The sequence below is a fragment of the Epinephelus fuscoguttatus genome, linkage group LG11 (assembly GCF_011397635.1).
Source record: "Epinephelus fuscoguttatus linkage group LG11, E.fuscoguttatus.final_Chr_v1".
NCBI lineage: Eukaryota > Metazoa > Chordata > Actinopteri > Perciformes > Serranidae > Epinephelus > Epinephelus fuscoguttatus.
In genome coordinates, this window is record NC_064762.1 from 799814 (window position 1) to 816673 (window position 16860).

Below are 16860 nucleotides of genomic sequence, written 5' to 3' on the forward strand. Positions count from 1 at the left end.
TGTCATGGCTGGAGTCCTCCACGTCGGTGACCAATGTGACCACGGGGTCAAAGGTTACACTGGTGTCACTGACTTTCAAAATAAAAGCAACTGTCAGAATATTACTGCACATCTTTGTACTGCATTTTATCTGGCCGTTTCAACACGGTGCACCCCTTATTAGATTATTCAGATACATTTAAAGAAATACAAAGATCTAGTGCCTTCACACCGACACAAAACAAGATATAATATATAATGACAGATATACAGTTCACAATTCAACACAAAAGCTCTGGCAGAGCTGCTGTCATAGCTGTGCGTGCGTGCGTGCGTTTGTTTATGTCTCTGTCTCTTAAGTCGTTTCTTCTGTTTCACGTTCAGACCACAGACATAGACCCCAGCCCCCAGAAATCAGAGACCACGCCCCCCTCGCCCTCCACCACCTCTGAACATGAGGTCAGTCCCACACACTGATTCTGTCCACATCATACAGCTGTTCCTTTGTCCGTCACACATCCTGACTGTTTATCTGTTTGTGTCAACAGGAAGTTAAAGCAGCCTCAGTCCCAGCGAGCCCCTCCCCCCCCTACCAGAGCTCAGCACTGACCACACCAAAGGTATGCTGCTGTTTCCTGAGGTGGGACATTGGAGGGGTTAGAGTTTGATATTAAACCATCGTGTGTGTGTGTGTGTGTGTGTGTGTGTGTGTGTGTTCACAGCCCAAAGCTCACCAGCTGAGCATCAAGACGTTCTCCAGTCCCACTCAGTGCACACACTGCACCTCTCTGATGGTGGGACTCATCCGACAGGGATACGCCTGTGAAGGTACACACTCACACTCACACACTCACACACTCACACACACACACACACACACACACACGCTGAGGCAGCGGAGCCTCCAGGTGGAAGCTGCTCCCAGGTAAATGTTGAGATGCAGCAGCAGTGATCCAGATCCTTCCTCTACAGTGGTGATACTCAAATTACCGCCCATGTGCCAAATCTGGCCCAGGACAGGGTCCCTGCTGACCCTCCATCATTCTGTAGGTCACAGTGAAGATAAACTGATTGACACTGAGATTCTTTTTGGTTCTTTGGGTGTAAACAAGGTGACAGAGTTCATTAAAAAGCATCAAAATAGAGCTTGTTATGGGGCTGGATGATGCAGACAGAAATGAACATCTCTGTATTTTCAAATAATTAATTTTCAATAATTAAATTTAAATTAAATTTAGCACTGAATCTGTGTGACAAACGATATCAACCCAAAAATTGTGGACAAACATATGAGACGTATTTGAGCATCGGAATAGCCGTCCTTTACTTCAATCATAATGTTCTAACTCCATATACACTAAACTTACATATACACATTAAGGTGCGGACACACCAAACTGACATCAAAGAACTAGCGGCGACGAAAGCCAACTGTTGCGTCGCCTCACGTCGCCCTGTGTCAGTTGCATTTGAACACACTACACGGACTACATCCGACGGCCAAGTAGCACGTACGTTCTGCGCCTGCGTGAGAGAGAGCGGAGTGAGAGAGTGGCACATCCTGTCAGCCGAGGGGTTTCCTATCTGTGCAGCCGAGCACCGCAGCACCTCCACGGACTATTACATCCAGACGGTCCCGGTGTTTCCTCCGCAGGCTCCACTTCACTCAGCTGCCCGATAAACCCGCTGCTTCTTCCCACTTTAACCTGAATAACAAACCAGGGCTCGGTGCTCCGGTTGGATCCAAACGGAGAGCCGGGGCTAGCTCAGAGACTAGCGGAGGCTAACTGGCTGTGCTTCCCTCCGGTCATGCTGCGGCTAACGCTCCGCTAGCCGCTCCCAGCTAGCTCCGGTTTGTTATTCAGGTTAAAGTGGGAAGAAGCAGCGGGTCTGTGGGGCAGCTGAGTGAAGTGGAGCCTGAGGAGGAAGCACCGGTTAGCCCCGGTTTCACTACAGGCAGATTCACTCGCTACAGGGGCGAGGAAATAAAACCTGAACAGCCAATCAGAGTGATCTCTCTCACTGACAAGCTCCGCCGCCGACTCAACATGCTCAATCGACCGAAAAGATGCGGGACACACCGCAAAAACTAGGGCGACAGACGCTCACCGACGGCCAGACTTTGATTGACGCCTGACCGTCAGCTTGGTGTGTCAGGGCCTTTACAGACGCCCGACCCAAGCAGAAACACTCGACACACAGCGCTCAGCTGAATCTTAAGATAATCTTCAGGTTCCAGATTTCAGATGATGTAAACCACTTGTGTGAGACACATACTGTAGACCTGCTGTCTCCCCATAGGGACAGTCTGCATCCCACTAAAAAAGACAAAAATGGGTCCATGTGGGTCTCAAATGATTAATAAAGCAAGTATATTATCAACATTGTTTTTAGTCAGAACAGATCATCAAACTCTGATATGATTGTATGACGTGTAGAGATGAAGGTTCCTGATTTCCTGTCCGTCTCTCCTCAGTGTGTTCCTTCATCTGCCATGTCTCCTGTAAAGACCACGCCCCCCTGGTCTGTCCAATCCCAGCAGAGCAGGCCAAGAGGCCGCAGGGCATCGACGTCCAGAGAGGCATCGGCACCGCCTATAAGGGCTATGTCAGGGTAAGTGATGAAGTACTGACGCAGTACTGACGTAGTTTTACTGCAGTTCCACAGACTCACGTGTCGCCGTCTCTTTGTCAGATCCCGAAGCCCAGCGGCGTGAAGAAGGGCTGGCAGCGCGCTTACGCCGTGGTCTCTGATTGTAAACTGTTTCTCTACGACATCCCAGAGGGAAAGTCCACCCAGCCGGGGGTGGTGGCCAGTCTGGTGCTGGATCTCAGGTAACTGTCTACCTGTCTGTCTGTCCATCTGCCTGTCTTTCTGTCTGTCTGCACATTGATGGAGCATCTGAGGTAGTCTGGGACCCCTCAAGAACTTCAGAGGACTTTGAAAAAGTTTCTTGTCCTTTTTATGAAGTTTCTTGAACTGTTCAGAGTTTTTGAAAAGCCTCAAGGAGATTCAGTCTGTCAAGGGTTTGGTTTGTCTCGAGAAGGTTTGGTGCATCTTGTAGTCCTGTCTTAAAAGGTTTGAGAAGGTTTTGGATGTTTTAGTTTGTCTTGAGAAGGTTGTATCATAGTCGAACAGTGTGATTTCCTCTTGGATTGAACATTCTGTATTGTCAGATAGACTATATTGATTGATGATTGACATGAGAAATATTGTGGCGTGTGTAACAGAGATGAGGAGTTTTCCGTCAGCTCCGTCTTGGCATCAGATGTGATCCACGCCACCAGGAAGGACGTCCCCTGCATCTTCAGGGTAGGAGAGCTCACCCCCTCTGACCCCTCGCCCTCTGACCTTTGACCTCCCTGTGTACTGACCCTTATTGTTGTTATTGCCAGGTGACGTCGTCACAGCTGATCTCACAGCTGTCCTCGGTGTCTCTGCTGGTGCTGGCAGAGAGCGAGGTGGAGAAAAGGAAGTGGGTCAGGATCCTGGAGGGTCTGCAGAGTATCCTGGCCAAGAACCTGCTGAAGAACCGACAGGTCCACGTTCCGCACGAGGCCTACGACGCCTCGCTGCCCATCATCAAGACCGCACTGTCCGCCGCCATTCTGGGTCAGTACCAACCTCCACTGATGACTACTGAAGGACTCTGAGTCTCCTGCGGCTCTGATTCTGGTTTTATTCTTTTAATGTCATCTTGATAAAAGTTTAGTTTGTTACAGAGAGTTCTGAGATTTTCATTTATTCTTTTATTCACTCATTCATTCATTTTATTTAAAACCTCTTTAAATTCTTTGACGGAAAACTCTGGTGCTGAGGTCCGTACATTAAATACAGACACTAGTAAAAACAAAGAGCAGTAGAAGTAAAGGCTGATAAACTACATCTAAAACAGGATTCTGCATAGACACGTAGCCGGATATGCACCTTTCCAGAAATGTAGCTACGCGGTGCAACGATGCTGTATTTTTGGAAGCTAAAAATAATTTTTTCACTCAGTGGAAACAAAAGTTTATTTACTTTAATTTCACAGATAAGAAACAATAAATTGTGAAGACAATAAAGCCTCCACAAAAATAGCATTTTCAGTCCTGTGTGTGATTTTTCCTGACTTCATATGAGCAGAGGAAATGTCTGCTCATCGCTAGTATAATATATACAATGTAAAATGTCACAGGCTTATGTTAATAACGTTAGCATGTTGTATTTGATTGGAAATCGTGTTTAGTGTGAGACAGTTGTTTTGTCGGTGAACCTTGTGAGTCTTGAGGTGGCAGTGTAGGCTCTACACCGACGCAGAACCTACGCCGTAGTTACAGCGTCAGTTCGATGCTGAAGTATAAATCCTGCATTCGAGTAGCAGAACAGAACATGCAGTGAAATAAAGGACGGTGTTGTCTGCATAAAGACGGAAGTTACAATCTGTCAACCTGACGACAGCTTTTAAATGTTTCAGAGGGTCTGTGGTTTATGAAAAGGTTTACTGGGGAGCGGCGGGTACAGAACATTCTGTGAAGTCATCATTCACTGGTGATTCTTAAAGATGTTTTCTGCCTCTGCAGATCGGGAGAGGATCGCTCTGGGAACTGAAGATGGACTGTTTGTGGTCGAGGTCACCAGAGACGGTGAGACGGACAGACAGGCAGACAGAGACACACAGATGGACGTACAGACGGATGGACAGATGGTCAATATCCACCACATGTCTAACCTCTGTGTCTCTCTGCAGTGATCGTGCGAGCGGCCGACAGTAAGAAGGTTTGTCAGATCGATTTGATCCCTAAAGAGAAGATCATCGCTCTGCTCTGCGGTCGGAATCGCCACGTTCACCTTCATCCCTGGGGGGCACTGGAGGGCGCCGAGTCCGCCTTCGACATCAAGCTGGCGGAGACCAAAGGATGCCAGGCTCTGACGACGGGGGTGCTCCGACCCGGAGGCCCCGCCTGCCTGCTGGCTGCCGTCAAACGTCAGGTCACTGAACACCTGCAGATGTCCCTGTAGCCCCACCCCCTTGCTGTGGTGGTCCGGGTCTGTTCTAACGCTCTGGTTCTGATCCTGCAGGTTCAGTGCTATGAGATCACTCGAGCGAAGCCCCACCATAAGAAGCTGTGGGAGGTGCAGGCTCCGGGCGTGGTGCAGTGGTTGGGCATGGTGAGGGAGCGGCTGTGCGTCGGGTATCCTTCGGGCTTCGCTCTGCTTGCCCTGCAGGGGGAGTCATCTCCCATCAGCCTGGTGAGCCCCGCTGACCCTTCGCTGGCCTTCTTGGCCCAGCAGCCTCTGGACGCCCTGCACGCCCTGGAGGTGGGATCCTCTGAGCTGCTGCTCTGCTTCAGCCAGCTCGGCATCTATGTGGACGGACAGGGACGCCGGTCCCGAACCCAGGAGCTGATGTGGCCTGCAACGCCGCTCGCATGCAGTACGTCATTTATTCTACAGATAGTATGTCATCATGGAGGTAAATCAGGTCAGGCAGGTGTAGCTGATTGTCGGGTGAGTTCAGACAGGTGAGTTAAGACAGGTGTAGCTGATTGTCAGGTGAGGTCAGACAGGTGTAGCTGATTGTCAGGTGATTTCAGATGGGTGAGTTAAGACAGGTGTAGCTGATTGTCAGGTGAGGTCAGACAGGTGTAGCTGATTGTCAGGTGAGTTCAGACAGGTGAGGTCAGACAGGTGTAGCTGATTGTCAGGTGAGGTCAGACAGGTGAGGTCAGACAGGTGTAGCTGATTGTCAGGTGATTTCAGATGGGTGAGTTAAGACAGGTGTAGCTGATTGTCAGGTGAGGTCAGACAGGTGAGGTCAGACAGGTGTAGCTGATTGTCAGGTGAGTTCAGACAGGTGAGGTCAGACAGGTGTAGCTGATTGTCAGGTGAGGTCAGACAGGTGAGGTCAGACAGGTGTAGCTGATTGTCAGGTGAGTTCAGACAGGTGAGGTCAGACAGGTGTAGCTGATTGTCAGGTGAGGTCAGACAGGTGAGGTCAGACAGGTGTAGCTGATTGTCAGGTGATTTCAGATGGGTGAGTTAAGACAGGTGTAGCTGATTGTCAGGTGAGTTCAGACAGGTGAGGTCAGACAGGTGTAGCTGATTGTCAGGTGATTTCAGATGGGTGAGTTAAGACAGGTGTAGCTGATTGTCAGGTGAGGTCAGACAGGTGAGGTCAGACAGGTGTAGCTGATTGTCAGGTGAGTTCAGACAGGTGAGGTCAGACAGGTGTAGCTGATTGTCAGGTGAGTTCAGACAGGTGAGGTCAGACAGGTGTAGCTGATTGTCAGGTGAGTTCAGACAGGTGAGGTCAGACAGGTGTAGCTGGTTGGTCTCTTGTGTCTAAGGTATATCAGTGTGAATATTTGGCAGTTGTATCTGTTTGCGGTGTTTTATTACGATGGTCAGTGTCAGTTGTTGATCAGTGTTAAATATCAGGTGAACTTGGTGGCGGTGACGTGTTATTACATCATAAAGGGATTAATCAGTATTGACAGGTTATTGATCACCTGTCTGTGTCTACAGGCTCTAACTCCTCCCACCTGACAGTCTACAGTGAGTATGGGCTCGACGTCTTCGATATTCACACCACAGAGTGGGTTCAGACCATCTCCCTCCGCAAGGTAACCAATCACAGCTCAGCACCACTCTGAGCTGACCAATCACAGCTCAGCAAACAGCCACACACAGTTTAGAACCGGCCAATCACGTCTCTGTCTCCGTGTCCTCAGATCCGACCTCTGAATGTTGAAGGGACATTGAACCTGCTGAGCTCTGAACCTCCTCGTCTCATTTACTTCAGCAACACATCATCAGGTAACCACGGACACACCTGGACACTGAGCACCACCTGTCTGTGTCCACCCTGAAGCTCACCTGTCTGCACCTGTCTGTCTCCACCTCTCTGTCTCTACTTGTCTGTCCTCAGAGGGTGACCTCACCATCCCGGAGACGTCGGACCACAGCAGGAAGTTGATGGTTCGAACTCGCAGCAAGAGGAAGTTCCTGTTTAAGGTTCCTGAGGAGGAACGACTTCAGCAGAGGAGGTGACTCACATGTGTACATGTGTGTGTACTGTGTGTACTTTAGTGTGTAATGTGTGTGTGTGTACTTTGGTGTGCAATGTGTGTGATTACATAAGTGTGTAATGTGTGTGTGTGTGTGTGTGTGTGTGTGTGTGTGTTGTGTGTAGGGAGATGCTGAGGGATCCGGAGCTCAGGTCCAAGATGATCTCTAATCCTACAAACTTTAACCACGTGGCTCACATGGGACCAGGAGACGGCATGCAGGTCCTCATGGACCTCCCTCTGGTAACTCCTCCTCCTCGTCCTCTTCCTCCTGCCGGCATGTTCTCCTCCCCCCCTCCTCTCCCCTCCAACAGCTCTGTTCATCACACTGACTCCTCCTCTCTGCTCTCCTCCTCTTCCTCCTCCCCCTGTCTCACCTTCCTCACCCCCTCCCCCTCTTTCACCCCCGGTGTTCAGGTTTGTGATGTCACTTCCCTCTCCCCCTCCCCGTCTCCTTCCCCCTCTTCCTCCTCCTCCTCCCGCCACACCCTCATCTCTCCCCCTTCCAACTTTGAGCACATCTATCACATGACGTCGGCGTCGGCCGGCGCCTTCTTGCAGAAAGACGCCTCCTCTTCCTCCTCCTCCCAGCAGAGCCTCCTGCAGCCTTCCTCCTCCTCCTCCTCTCCCTCCACCTCCTCTCTGGGAAGGGTAGGCCAGCTTCTCTCTATCTCCCCCACTTCTCCTCCCCTCTCCTCCCCCCCAACTCCCACACTCCCCTCCTGCCTGGTCTGTGGTGGTTGGTTTGGTTTGTGTGAAGCTTGAAACATTTGCCAGGTTGATGCTGCATTCACACCTGCAAGCGTTCACACCTTAAAGAGTTCACACCTTAAAGAGTTCACACCTGCAAGCGTTCACACCTTAAAGAGTTCACATCTTAAAGAGTTCACACCTTAAAGAGTTCACACCTTAAAGCGTTCACACCTTAAAGAGTTCACATCTTAAAGCGTTCACACCATTAAAGCGATCACACCTTAAAGCGTTCACATCTTAAAGAGTTCACATCTTAAAGCGTTCACACCATTAAAGCGATCACACCTTAAAGCGTTCACACCTTAAAGCGTTCACACCTTAAAGAGTTCACATCTTCAAGCGTTCACACCATTAAAGCGATCACACCTTAAAGCGTTCACATCTTAAAGAGTTCACATCTTAAAGCGTTCACACCTTAAAGCGTTCACACCTTAAAGCGTTCACATCTTAAAGCGTTCACACCTTAAAGCGTTCACACCTTAAAGAGTTCACATCTTAAAGCGTTCACACCTTAAAGCGTTCACACCTTAAAGAGTTCACACCTTAAAGCGTTCACACCTTAAAGCGTTCACATCTTAAAGCGTTCACACCTTAAAGCGATCACACCATTAAAGCGTTCACACCTTAAAGAGTTCACACCTTAAAGAGTTCACATCTTAAAGCGTTCACATCTTAAAGCGTTCACATCTTAAAGTGTTCACACCTTAAAGAGTTCACACCTTAAAGAGTTCACATCTTAAAGCGTTCACATCTTAAAGCGTTCACACCTTAAAGTGTTCACACCTTAAAGAGTTCACACCTTAAAGAGTTCACATCTTAAAGCGTTCACACCTTAAAGTGTTCACACCTTAAAGCGTTCACAGCTGAAGAGTTCACATCTTCAGCGTTCACATCTTAAAGCGTTCACATCTTAAAGCGTTCACACCTTAAAGTGTTCACACCTTAAAGAGTTCACATCTTAAAGAGTTCACATCTTAAAGCGTTCACACCATTAAAGTGTTCACACCTTAAAGAGTTCACACCTTAAAGAGTTCACATCTTAAAGCGTTCACACCTTAAAGAGTTCACATCTTAAAGCGTTCACACCTTAAAGCGATCACACCATTAAAGCGTTCACATCTTAAAGCGTTCACACCTTCAAGCGTTCACACCTTAAAGCGTTCACACCATTAAAGTGTTCACATCTTAAAGCGTTCACAGCTTAAAGAGTTCACATCTTAAAGCGTTCACATCTTAAAGCGTTCACACCTTAAAGAGTTCACATCTTAAAGCGTTCACATCTTAAAGCGTTCACACCTTAAAGCGTTCACACCATTAAAGTGTTCACATCTTAAAGCGTTCACATCTTAAAGCGTTCACACCATTAAAGTGTTCACACCATTAAAGTGTTCACATCTTAAAGCGTTCACACCTTCAAGCGTTCACACCATTAAAGCGTTCACACCATTAAAGTGTTCACACCATTAAAGTGTTCACATCTTAAAGCGTTCACACCTTCAAGCGTTCACACCATTAAAGCGTTCACACCATTAAAGTGTTCACACCATTAAAGCGTTCACATCTTAAAGCGTTCACACCTTCAAGCGTTCACACCTTAAAGCGTTCACACCATTAAAGTGTTCACACCTTAAAGCGTTCACAGCTTAAAGAGTTCACATCTTAAAGCGTTCACATCTTAAAGCGTTCACACCTTAAAGAGTTCACATCTTAAAGCGTTCACACCTTAAAGCGATCACACCATTAAAGCGTTCACATCTTAAAGCGTTCACACCTTCAAGCGTTCACACCTTAAAGCGTTCACACCATTAAAGTGTTCACATCTTAAAGCGTTCACAGCTTAAAGAGTTCACATCTTAAAGCGTTCACATCTTAAAGCGTTCACACCTTAAAGAGTTCACATCTTAAAGCGTTCACATCTTAAAGCGTTCACACCATTAAAGTGTTCACACCATTAAAGTGTTCACATCTTAAAGCGTTCACACCTTAAAGCGTTCACACCTTAAAGCGTTCACACCATTAAAGTGTTCACACCTTAAAGTGTTCACACCTTAAAGAGTTCACACCTTAAAGAGTTCACATCTTAAAGAGTTCACATCTTAAAGCGTTCACACCATAAAGCGTTCACACCTTAAAGCGTTCACACCTTAAAGCGTTCACATCTTAAAGAGTTCACATCTTAAAGAGTTCACACCATAAAGCGTTCACACCTTAAAGCGTTCACACCTTAAAGAGTTCACATCTTAAAGCGTTCACACCATAAAGTGTTCACACCTTAAAGAGTTAACATCTTAAAGAGTTAACACCTTAAAGCGTTCACACCATAAAGCGTTCACACCTTAAAGCGTTCACACCTTAAAGCGTTCACACCTTAAAGCGTTCACACCTTAAAGTGTTCACACCATTAAAGCGTTCACATCTTAAAGAGTTCACACCTTAAAGTGTTCACATCTTAAAGAGTTCACACCTTAAAGCGTTCACACCATAAAGCGTTCACACCTTAAAGCGTTCACACCTTAAAGCGTTCACATCTTAAAGCGTTCACATCTTAAAGAGTTCACATCTTAAAGCGTTCACACCTTAAAGCGTTCACATCTTAAAGAGTTCACACCTTAAAGCGTTCACATCTTAAAGCGTTCACACCTTAAAGCGTTCACATCTTAAAGCGTTCACATCTTAAAGAGTTCACACCTTAAAGCGTTCACATCTTAAAGCGTTCACACCTTAAAGCGTTCACACCTTAAAGCGTTCACACCTTAAAGCGTTCACACCTTAAAGCGTTCACACCTTAAAGCGTTCACACCTTAAAGCGTTCACATCTTAAAGAGTTCACACCTTAAAGCGTTCACATCTTAAAGCGTTCACATCTTAAAGCGTTCACATCTTAAAGCGTTCACACCTTAAAGTGTTCACATCTTAAAGTGTTCACATCTTAAAGCGTTCACATCTTAAAGAGTTCACATCTTAAAGCGTTCACATCTTAAAGCGTTCACATCTTAAAGAGTTCACACCTTAAAGCGTTCACACCTTAAAGTGTTCACATCTTAAAGTGTTCACATCTTAAAGCGTTCACATCTTAAAGAGTTCACATCTTAAAGCGTTCACATCTTAAAGCGTTCACATCTTAAAGTGTTCACATCTTAAAGCGTTCACACCTTAAAGCGTTCACACCTTAAAGTGTTCACATCTTAAAGCGTTCACATCTTAAAGAGTTCACATCTTAAAGCGTTCACATCTTAAAGCGTTCACATCTTAAAGAGTTCACACCATTAAAGTTTTCACACCTGTGTGTGTGTGTGTGTGTGTGTGTGTGTGTGCGCGCGCGCAGAGTGTGATGCCTTCTTCTCAGGATGACTCGGTTAAAGACAAGCCCCGCCCACTGTCCAGTATCTCCCGGCAACAGAGGAGCAAGACACACATCACACGCACAGCCTCAGGTACACACACACACACACACACACACACACACAAACAAACAAAACAAAATGTTCATGTGATGTCACACATTACATCATTTCCTGTCAGTATTAAGTGATGAACTACATCTGTACACTAAGTACACACAGGTTAATGTCATGATCGCATGTCACACATAATGTGTTGTTTTAGTGTGTAGTATTGGTGTGTAGAACCTGCAGTGTTATTGTGCAGTTTCCTCTGTATCATATTAGAGTGCAGTAAACACTGTGTAGTGTTTAGTGTGTCGTGTTTAGTGTGTAGTATGACACTCTGCTCAGGGGGAAGCTGTGATGTCATCTGTAATCTGTGTTGTTATTGGTTCAGACTTTGGGGGAGGAGCTTCGTCTCGCAGCACCTCTGAACAGGACCAGGACCTGGACCGAGAGGTAACTCAGAGTCCTGGTTTCTGCGGAGTCGCAGAGCTCCGTATACACGACCTGATGAAAAGTTTGAAACCAAATCTTTATTGAGACGTTTCATTTGAACAATGTCTCTCTCTCTCTAACCATCTGTCTCTCCACCTGTCTGTCTTTCTACCCATCATTTTCTTTCTAACCATCTTTGTCTTCTAATTTTTCTCTCTCTAACCGTCTCTCTCTCTCTACCTCTCTTTCTCTCTAACCGTATATCTCTCTACAATCTCTCTGTCTCTCTCTCTCTCGCTCATTCTCTTGATCCACCTCTCTCTCTCTCTCCATCCGTCTCTCCCTTTACCTGTCTCCCTCTTGAATGGTCTCTCCCTAACTGTGTCTCTCTCTCTCTCCCTCCATTTCTCCCTTTACCTGTCTCCCTCTTGAACCGTCTCTCTCTAACCATCTCTCTCTGGAAACCATCTCTCTCTCCATCTCCATCCATCTCTCTTTATCTGTCTTCCTCTTGAACCGTCTCTCTCTGTTTCTCTCTCTCTCTCCATCCATCTCTCTCTTTACCTGTCCCCCTCTTGAACCGTCTCTCTCTAACCATCTCTCTCTGGAAACCATCTCTCTCTCCATCTCCATCCATCTCTCTTTACCTGTCTTCCTCTTGGACCGTCTCTCTCTGTTTCTCTCTCTCTCTCTCTCTCCATCCATCTCTCTCTTTACCTGTCCCCCTCTTGAACTCTCTCTCTAACTGTTTCTCTCTCTCTCTCTCTCCATCCATCTCTCTCTTTACCTGTCCCCCTCTTGAACCGTCTCGCTCTCCATCCATTTCTCCCTTTACCTGTCTCTCTCTTGAACTGTCTCTCTCTCTTTCTCCCTCCATCTCTCTTTTTACCTGTCTCCCTCTTGAACCGTCTCTCTCTCTCTCTCCATCCATCTCTCTCTTTACCTGTCCCCCTCTTGAACTCTCTCTGTTTCTCTCTCTCTCTCTCCATCCATCTCTCTCTTTACCTGTCCCCCTCTTGAACCGTCTCTCTCTCCATCCATTTCTCCCTTTACCTGTCTCCCTCTTGAACCGTGTCTCTCTAACCGTGTCTCTCTCTCTCTCTCTCTCTCGTTCCATCCAGCCGGACTCAGACTCGACCAAACACTCGACCCCCTCCAACAGCTCTAACCCCAGCAGCCCCCCCAGTCCAAACTCCCCCCACCGCAGCCAGCTCACCTTGGACGGCCTGGAGATGGACCCCTGAGGCTCCGCCCCCCCTACACCCGACGGAGGAGGGGCTTAATAAACCAATCAGGGTGCAGACAGAGTTTAGATTTTACTTGATTTTATTGTGGCGGGGTGAGTCTGAGCTTCCTGCTGCTTTTATTTTTGTTGGATTTTACCTGCTGGGAAGCCCCGCCCCCTGGTTTTAACCCTGCCCCTGCTGATGGCTGCTGTGTTTGACCTTTGACCTTTAGTCTGATTGGCTCTGTGGGACCAATCACCACCTCCTCCTCCTCTTCTTCTTTGTTAAATAACTTCCTGTTAAGCTTTAGCGGGTTGTTAGCGGTGGAGCTAACAGACGGGAGGTCTCACTCTGATGAAAAAACACTGTATGAATTAATTTTAAAGTTTTGTTAAAGTTGCACATCATCATCATCATCATCATCGTTGTTGTTGTTGTTGTTGTTGTTGTTGTAGGAGAAAAATAATCTTTGATTTTGTGTCAGTGATGATCTTTCCTGCTGCCCCCTTCGACCCCGTCCCCTGACCTCTGACCTCAGAGGGGGGGGTCAGGTGAGGAGGTAAGGGGGGGGGCACACCTGAACACTACTGCTTTGTTTCTTCCAGAATCACCAGTTAAAGAATCTTTGTAATTATGAGACATGTTAGCAGCCGACGGAAACTCAATAAAAGAATCTCAAGAGTCTGTGTCTCAAACACTTCCTGTGTCTCAAACACTTCCTGTGTCTCAAACACTTCCTTCGTCCCGCCGCTGCAGCTGATTGGATCAGTGAACAGAGAGCGCTGTGATGTAACGACTCTGGAGGAGCCAGTGTTTTGTCTTTTCCATCAGACTGTAAATACATCAAAGTGTAAACATCAGAACGTACTGACGACATGTTTCATAAATAAATCACAACAAATAAAAAACTAGAGAAAAGGAAATAACTGTGACATCACTGTGACATCATCCGTGTCTGAGGGTGCTGCGGCAGACTTAGTTGTTTTTGTCAGATTTAATGTGCAGCAGATTTCAGGTCAGTTATTAATAATTTATTTCACCCCCAGTTGTGTCTGACAGGTTCATTAAATATTCAGGAGGGGGGCGTGGTCTGTAGTAACACCCGGAGACAGCAGAGCCAATCAGAGAGCAGAACAGAGCAGGAATCAGGTCACTGACATGTTAAAGGTCTGTAGGTTTGTGTTTGTCCTGTGAGGTCACATGACTGAAGCTCAGTAACATGTTGAACTGCAGGTCGTTTATTGACATCAAATCAATCAGGTGATTGATTAATAAGCACAGGTGATGGTCAGGTGATCAGAGATCAGCTGACCTGCTCACAACATCAAAAACTGTTGTAACATCTTTAAAAGAACATCAGCTCTGAAATGTGACCATCAGTCATATAATCAGTTCAGTCGACAGGAAATTAATCCACTAATTTATTGATCAGATTATAGTTCAACTCATTTATCAAGTAAAAATTAAACTGCTGCGTTACTTCGTCTGACATCATCATCAACAGCTGTAGACACTGTCAGGACTCCAGTCTTCAGACGCCTGACGGTCACACCTACAGGGACTGTGACGACACTGGACTCAGACGCATGAACCTTCACATGGAGTCGGTCCCTTCAACAGCTTCAGCTCTTCTTTGAAGGATTTCCATCAGAGTGTTTCTGTGGGAATTTGTGTCCATTCATTCTGTAGAGCATTGATGAGGTCAGCTGATGTTGGACGAGAGGGTCCAGCTCGCAGGTCATCCCGAAGGTGCTCGATGGGGTTGAAGTCAGGCCTCTGTTCTTTAACATCCAACTCATCAAACCATGTCTGTATAGTCGCTGCTTTGTGCACCGGGGCACCGTCATGTTGGAGCAGAAAAGGGCTGTTACCAAACTGTTGCCACAAAGCTGGAAGCAAAGCATTGTCCAAAATGTCTTGGTGTGCTGAAGCATTAAGGTGCGGACACACCAAACCGACATCAAAGAACTAGCGGCGACGAAAGCCAACTGTTGCGTCGTCTACGTCGCCTCACGTCGCCCTGTGTCAGTTGCATTTGAACACACTACACGGACTACATCCGACGGCCAAGTAGCACGTACGTTCTGCGCCTGCGTGAGAGAGAGCGGAGTGAGAGAGTGGTACATCCTGTCAGCCGAGGGGTTTCCTATCTGTGCAGCCGAGCACCGCAGCACCTCCACGGACTATTACATCCAGACGGTCCCGGTGTTTCCTCCGCAGGCTCCACTTCACTCAGCTGCCCGATAAACCCGCTGCTTCTTCCCACTTTAACCTGAATAACAAACCAGGGCTCGGTGCTCCGGTTGGATCCAAACGGAGAGCCGGGGCTAGCTCAGAGACTAGCGGAGGCTAACTGGCTGTGCTTCCCTCCGGTCATGCTGCGGCTAACGCTCCGCTAGCCGCTCCCAGCTAGCTCCGGTTTGTTATTCAGGTTAAAGTGTGAAGAAGCAGCGGGTCTGTGGGGCAGCTGAGTGAAGTGGAGCCTGAGGAGGAAGCACCGGTTAGCCCCGGTTTCACTACAGGCAGATTCACTCGCTACAGGGGCGAGGAAATAAAACCTGAACAGCCAATCAGAGTGATCTCTCTCACTGACAAGCTCCGCCGCCGATTCAACATGCTCAATTGGCCGAAAAGCCGCCGACACCGAAGTGCCGACGGTGTGGGACACACCGCAAAAACTAGGGCGACAGACGCTCACCGACGGCCCGACTTTGATCAACGGCCGACTGTCGGCTCGGTGTGTCAGGGCCTTAAAGGTTGTCCTTCATTGGCGACAAGGGGTGGAGCCCAAACCCTGAACAACAGCCATCATCCCTCCTCCACCAGGTGGGTAACGTTCTCCCAGCAGACTCGTCCATCTGACTGCCAAACAGAGAAGCGTGATTCGTCAGTCCACAGAACACGTGTCCACTGCTCCACAGTCCGGTGTCGGTGTACTTTACACCGCTCCATCTGACGCTTGGACCAGTAGAGGGCTGGACTGGATTTAAGGAATAAAATGTAATGAAACTTTCAAATTAATTATACGATTAATGTAACCGTTAAGATGATTCAGTGAAGATGCCCACCCACCACCTGCTCATCTCCGATCTAGAATCCAAAGACACCCCGAACAAACATCTAGTGTCAGACCCGACTCAACCAGTCTCTGCACCAACCTCCCAAGGAGACAGTGGTCCACCTTGAACAGATTTAGGACTGGTCAAGGTCCCTGCTTGGCCAGTCTTCACAGACGAGGGAGCAGCCTGAGCCCACTGTGTGCTTGTGAAGAGGAGCAAACCATGGAGCATATTATTGAAGCCTGCCCTCTCCAAAGACTAAAAGGAGGTGTAGTCTCCCTCCACAGTATAGATGAAGAGGCTAATTTGCATTCCCATAATAATAATAATAATCATAGTAAAGATCAGACTTCCTGTTCAGCCTTTCAGTCAGATTCATGTTTGTTTATCATGAAATAATCCCATTTAAATAAAAACTTTGAGAAAATTAATTTAATTTTAATCTTATGTCTTTATATCAAAGTGTTTTCTGACAGTTTGATCCTCAGTGCTGTTTCCTGTCTCTTCAGGTGAAACACTAACACTGAGCTCACACTGACTGTTCCACCTGTTCTCACAGATCCAGCAGTCGATGCTGATCTGTAGTTTCATTCAGAGCTCTGATCATCTGGATCAGGTGATCTTAAAGAGTCTGGATCTGGATCTGGATCAGGGAGATCTGATCCACTGTTGCTCTGAAGAACTGTCACCAAACTGAAATGAATCAGCAGCTCCTGGACAGAACAACGTGGCATCTCCAGATATGAAAGAGTTTGAGAAGCTGGGCCCCGAAGTTTCACCTGGAGAGCAAAAAGACCGAATGGTGTCACTTCCTGTTTGTGGTTCCATCCTCACAGTTCTATAATTTTCCATCACCATGGAAACAAAGCAGAAAACAGGAAGGAGGTTTTCTTTGATGTGTCTTGAGATAGTGAAACTCTGCAGAGTGCAGTGTGTTATTTTATGTGATGTCAGAGACAGACGACCTGTCTGC

At 47.2% G+C, this 16860-nt stretch overlaps 1 protein-coding gene and 1 long non-coding RNA gene across 8 annotated transcripts in view; one reads left to right on the plus strand and one right to left on the minus strand.

The window, feature by feature from the left end:
* cdc42bpb (CDC42 binding protein kinase beta (DMPK-like)) overlaps positions 1 to 13510 on the plus strand; it is a 41354-nt gene extending 27844 nt beyond the window's left edge. For 3 of the 5 annotated variants that reach the window (XM_049589121.1, XM_049589123.1, XM_049589122.1), the window contains 18 exons: positions 364 to 438; positions 528 to 599; positions 702 to 807; positions 2456 to 2592; positions 2674 to 2813; positions 3210 to 3291; positions 3375 to 3591; positions 4542 to 4604; positions 4709 to 4950; positions 5041 to 5395; positions 6487 to 6584; positions 6693 to 6777; positions 6890 to 7007; positions 7154 to 7271; positions 7446 to 7679; positions 11107 to 11215; positions 11562 to 11623; positions 12724 to 13510. In XM_049589121.1, coding sequence (XP_049445078.1) covers positions 364 to 438; positions 528 to 599; positions 702 to 807; positions 2456 to 2592; positions 2674 to 2813; positions 3210 to 3291; positions 3375 to 3591; positions 4542 to 4604; positions 4709 to 4950; positions 5041 to 5395; positions 6487 to 6584; positions 6693 to 6777; positions 6890 to 7007; positions 7154 to 7271; positions 7446 to 7679; positions 11107 to 11215; positions 11562 to 11623; positions 12724 to 12846 — 2436 coding nt within the window. In that variant the 3' untranslated portion in view covers positions 12847 to 13510. The remainder of the gene's footprint in view (positions 1 to 363; positions 439 to 527; positions 600 to 701; positions 808 to 2455; positions 2593 to 2673; positions 2814 to 3209; positions 3292 to 3374; positions 3592 to 4541; positions 4605 to 4708; positions 4951 to 5040; positions 5396 to 6486; positions 6585 to 6692; positions 6778 to 6889; positions 7008 to 7153; positions 7272 to 7445; positions 7680 to 11106; positions 11216 to 11561; positions 11624 to 12723) is intronic. The other 2 variants (XM_049589125.1, XM_049589124.1) reach the window with 1 other exon arrangement.
* LOC125896525 (uncharacterized) lies at positions 7688 to 11065 on the minus strand. Of its 3 annotated transcripts, XR_007450284.1 has the most exons (9): positions 11046 to 11065; positions 10950 to 10997; positions 10566 to 10613; positions 10246 to 10485; positions 10085 to 10116; positions 9408 to 9956; positions 8707 to 9110; positions 8244 to 8468; positions 7688 to 8082 (listed from the first exon to the last, which is right to left on the minus strand). It is a non-coding gene; the product is annotated as an uncharacterized LOC125896525 (long non-coding RNA). The 3 variants fall into 3 exon arrangements; XR_007450283.1 differs by lacking the exons at positions 10085 to 10116; positions 10950 to 10997; positions 11046 to 11065 and having other exon boundaries at positions 9408 to 9908; positions 10214 to 10685; XR_007450282.1 differs by lacking the exons at positions 10085 to 10116; positions 10950 to 10997; positions 11046 to 11065 and having other exon boundaries at positions 9408 to 9924; positions 10214 to 10685.
* Positions 13511 to 16860: the final 3350 nt, after the last annotated feature.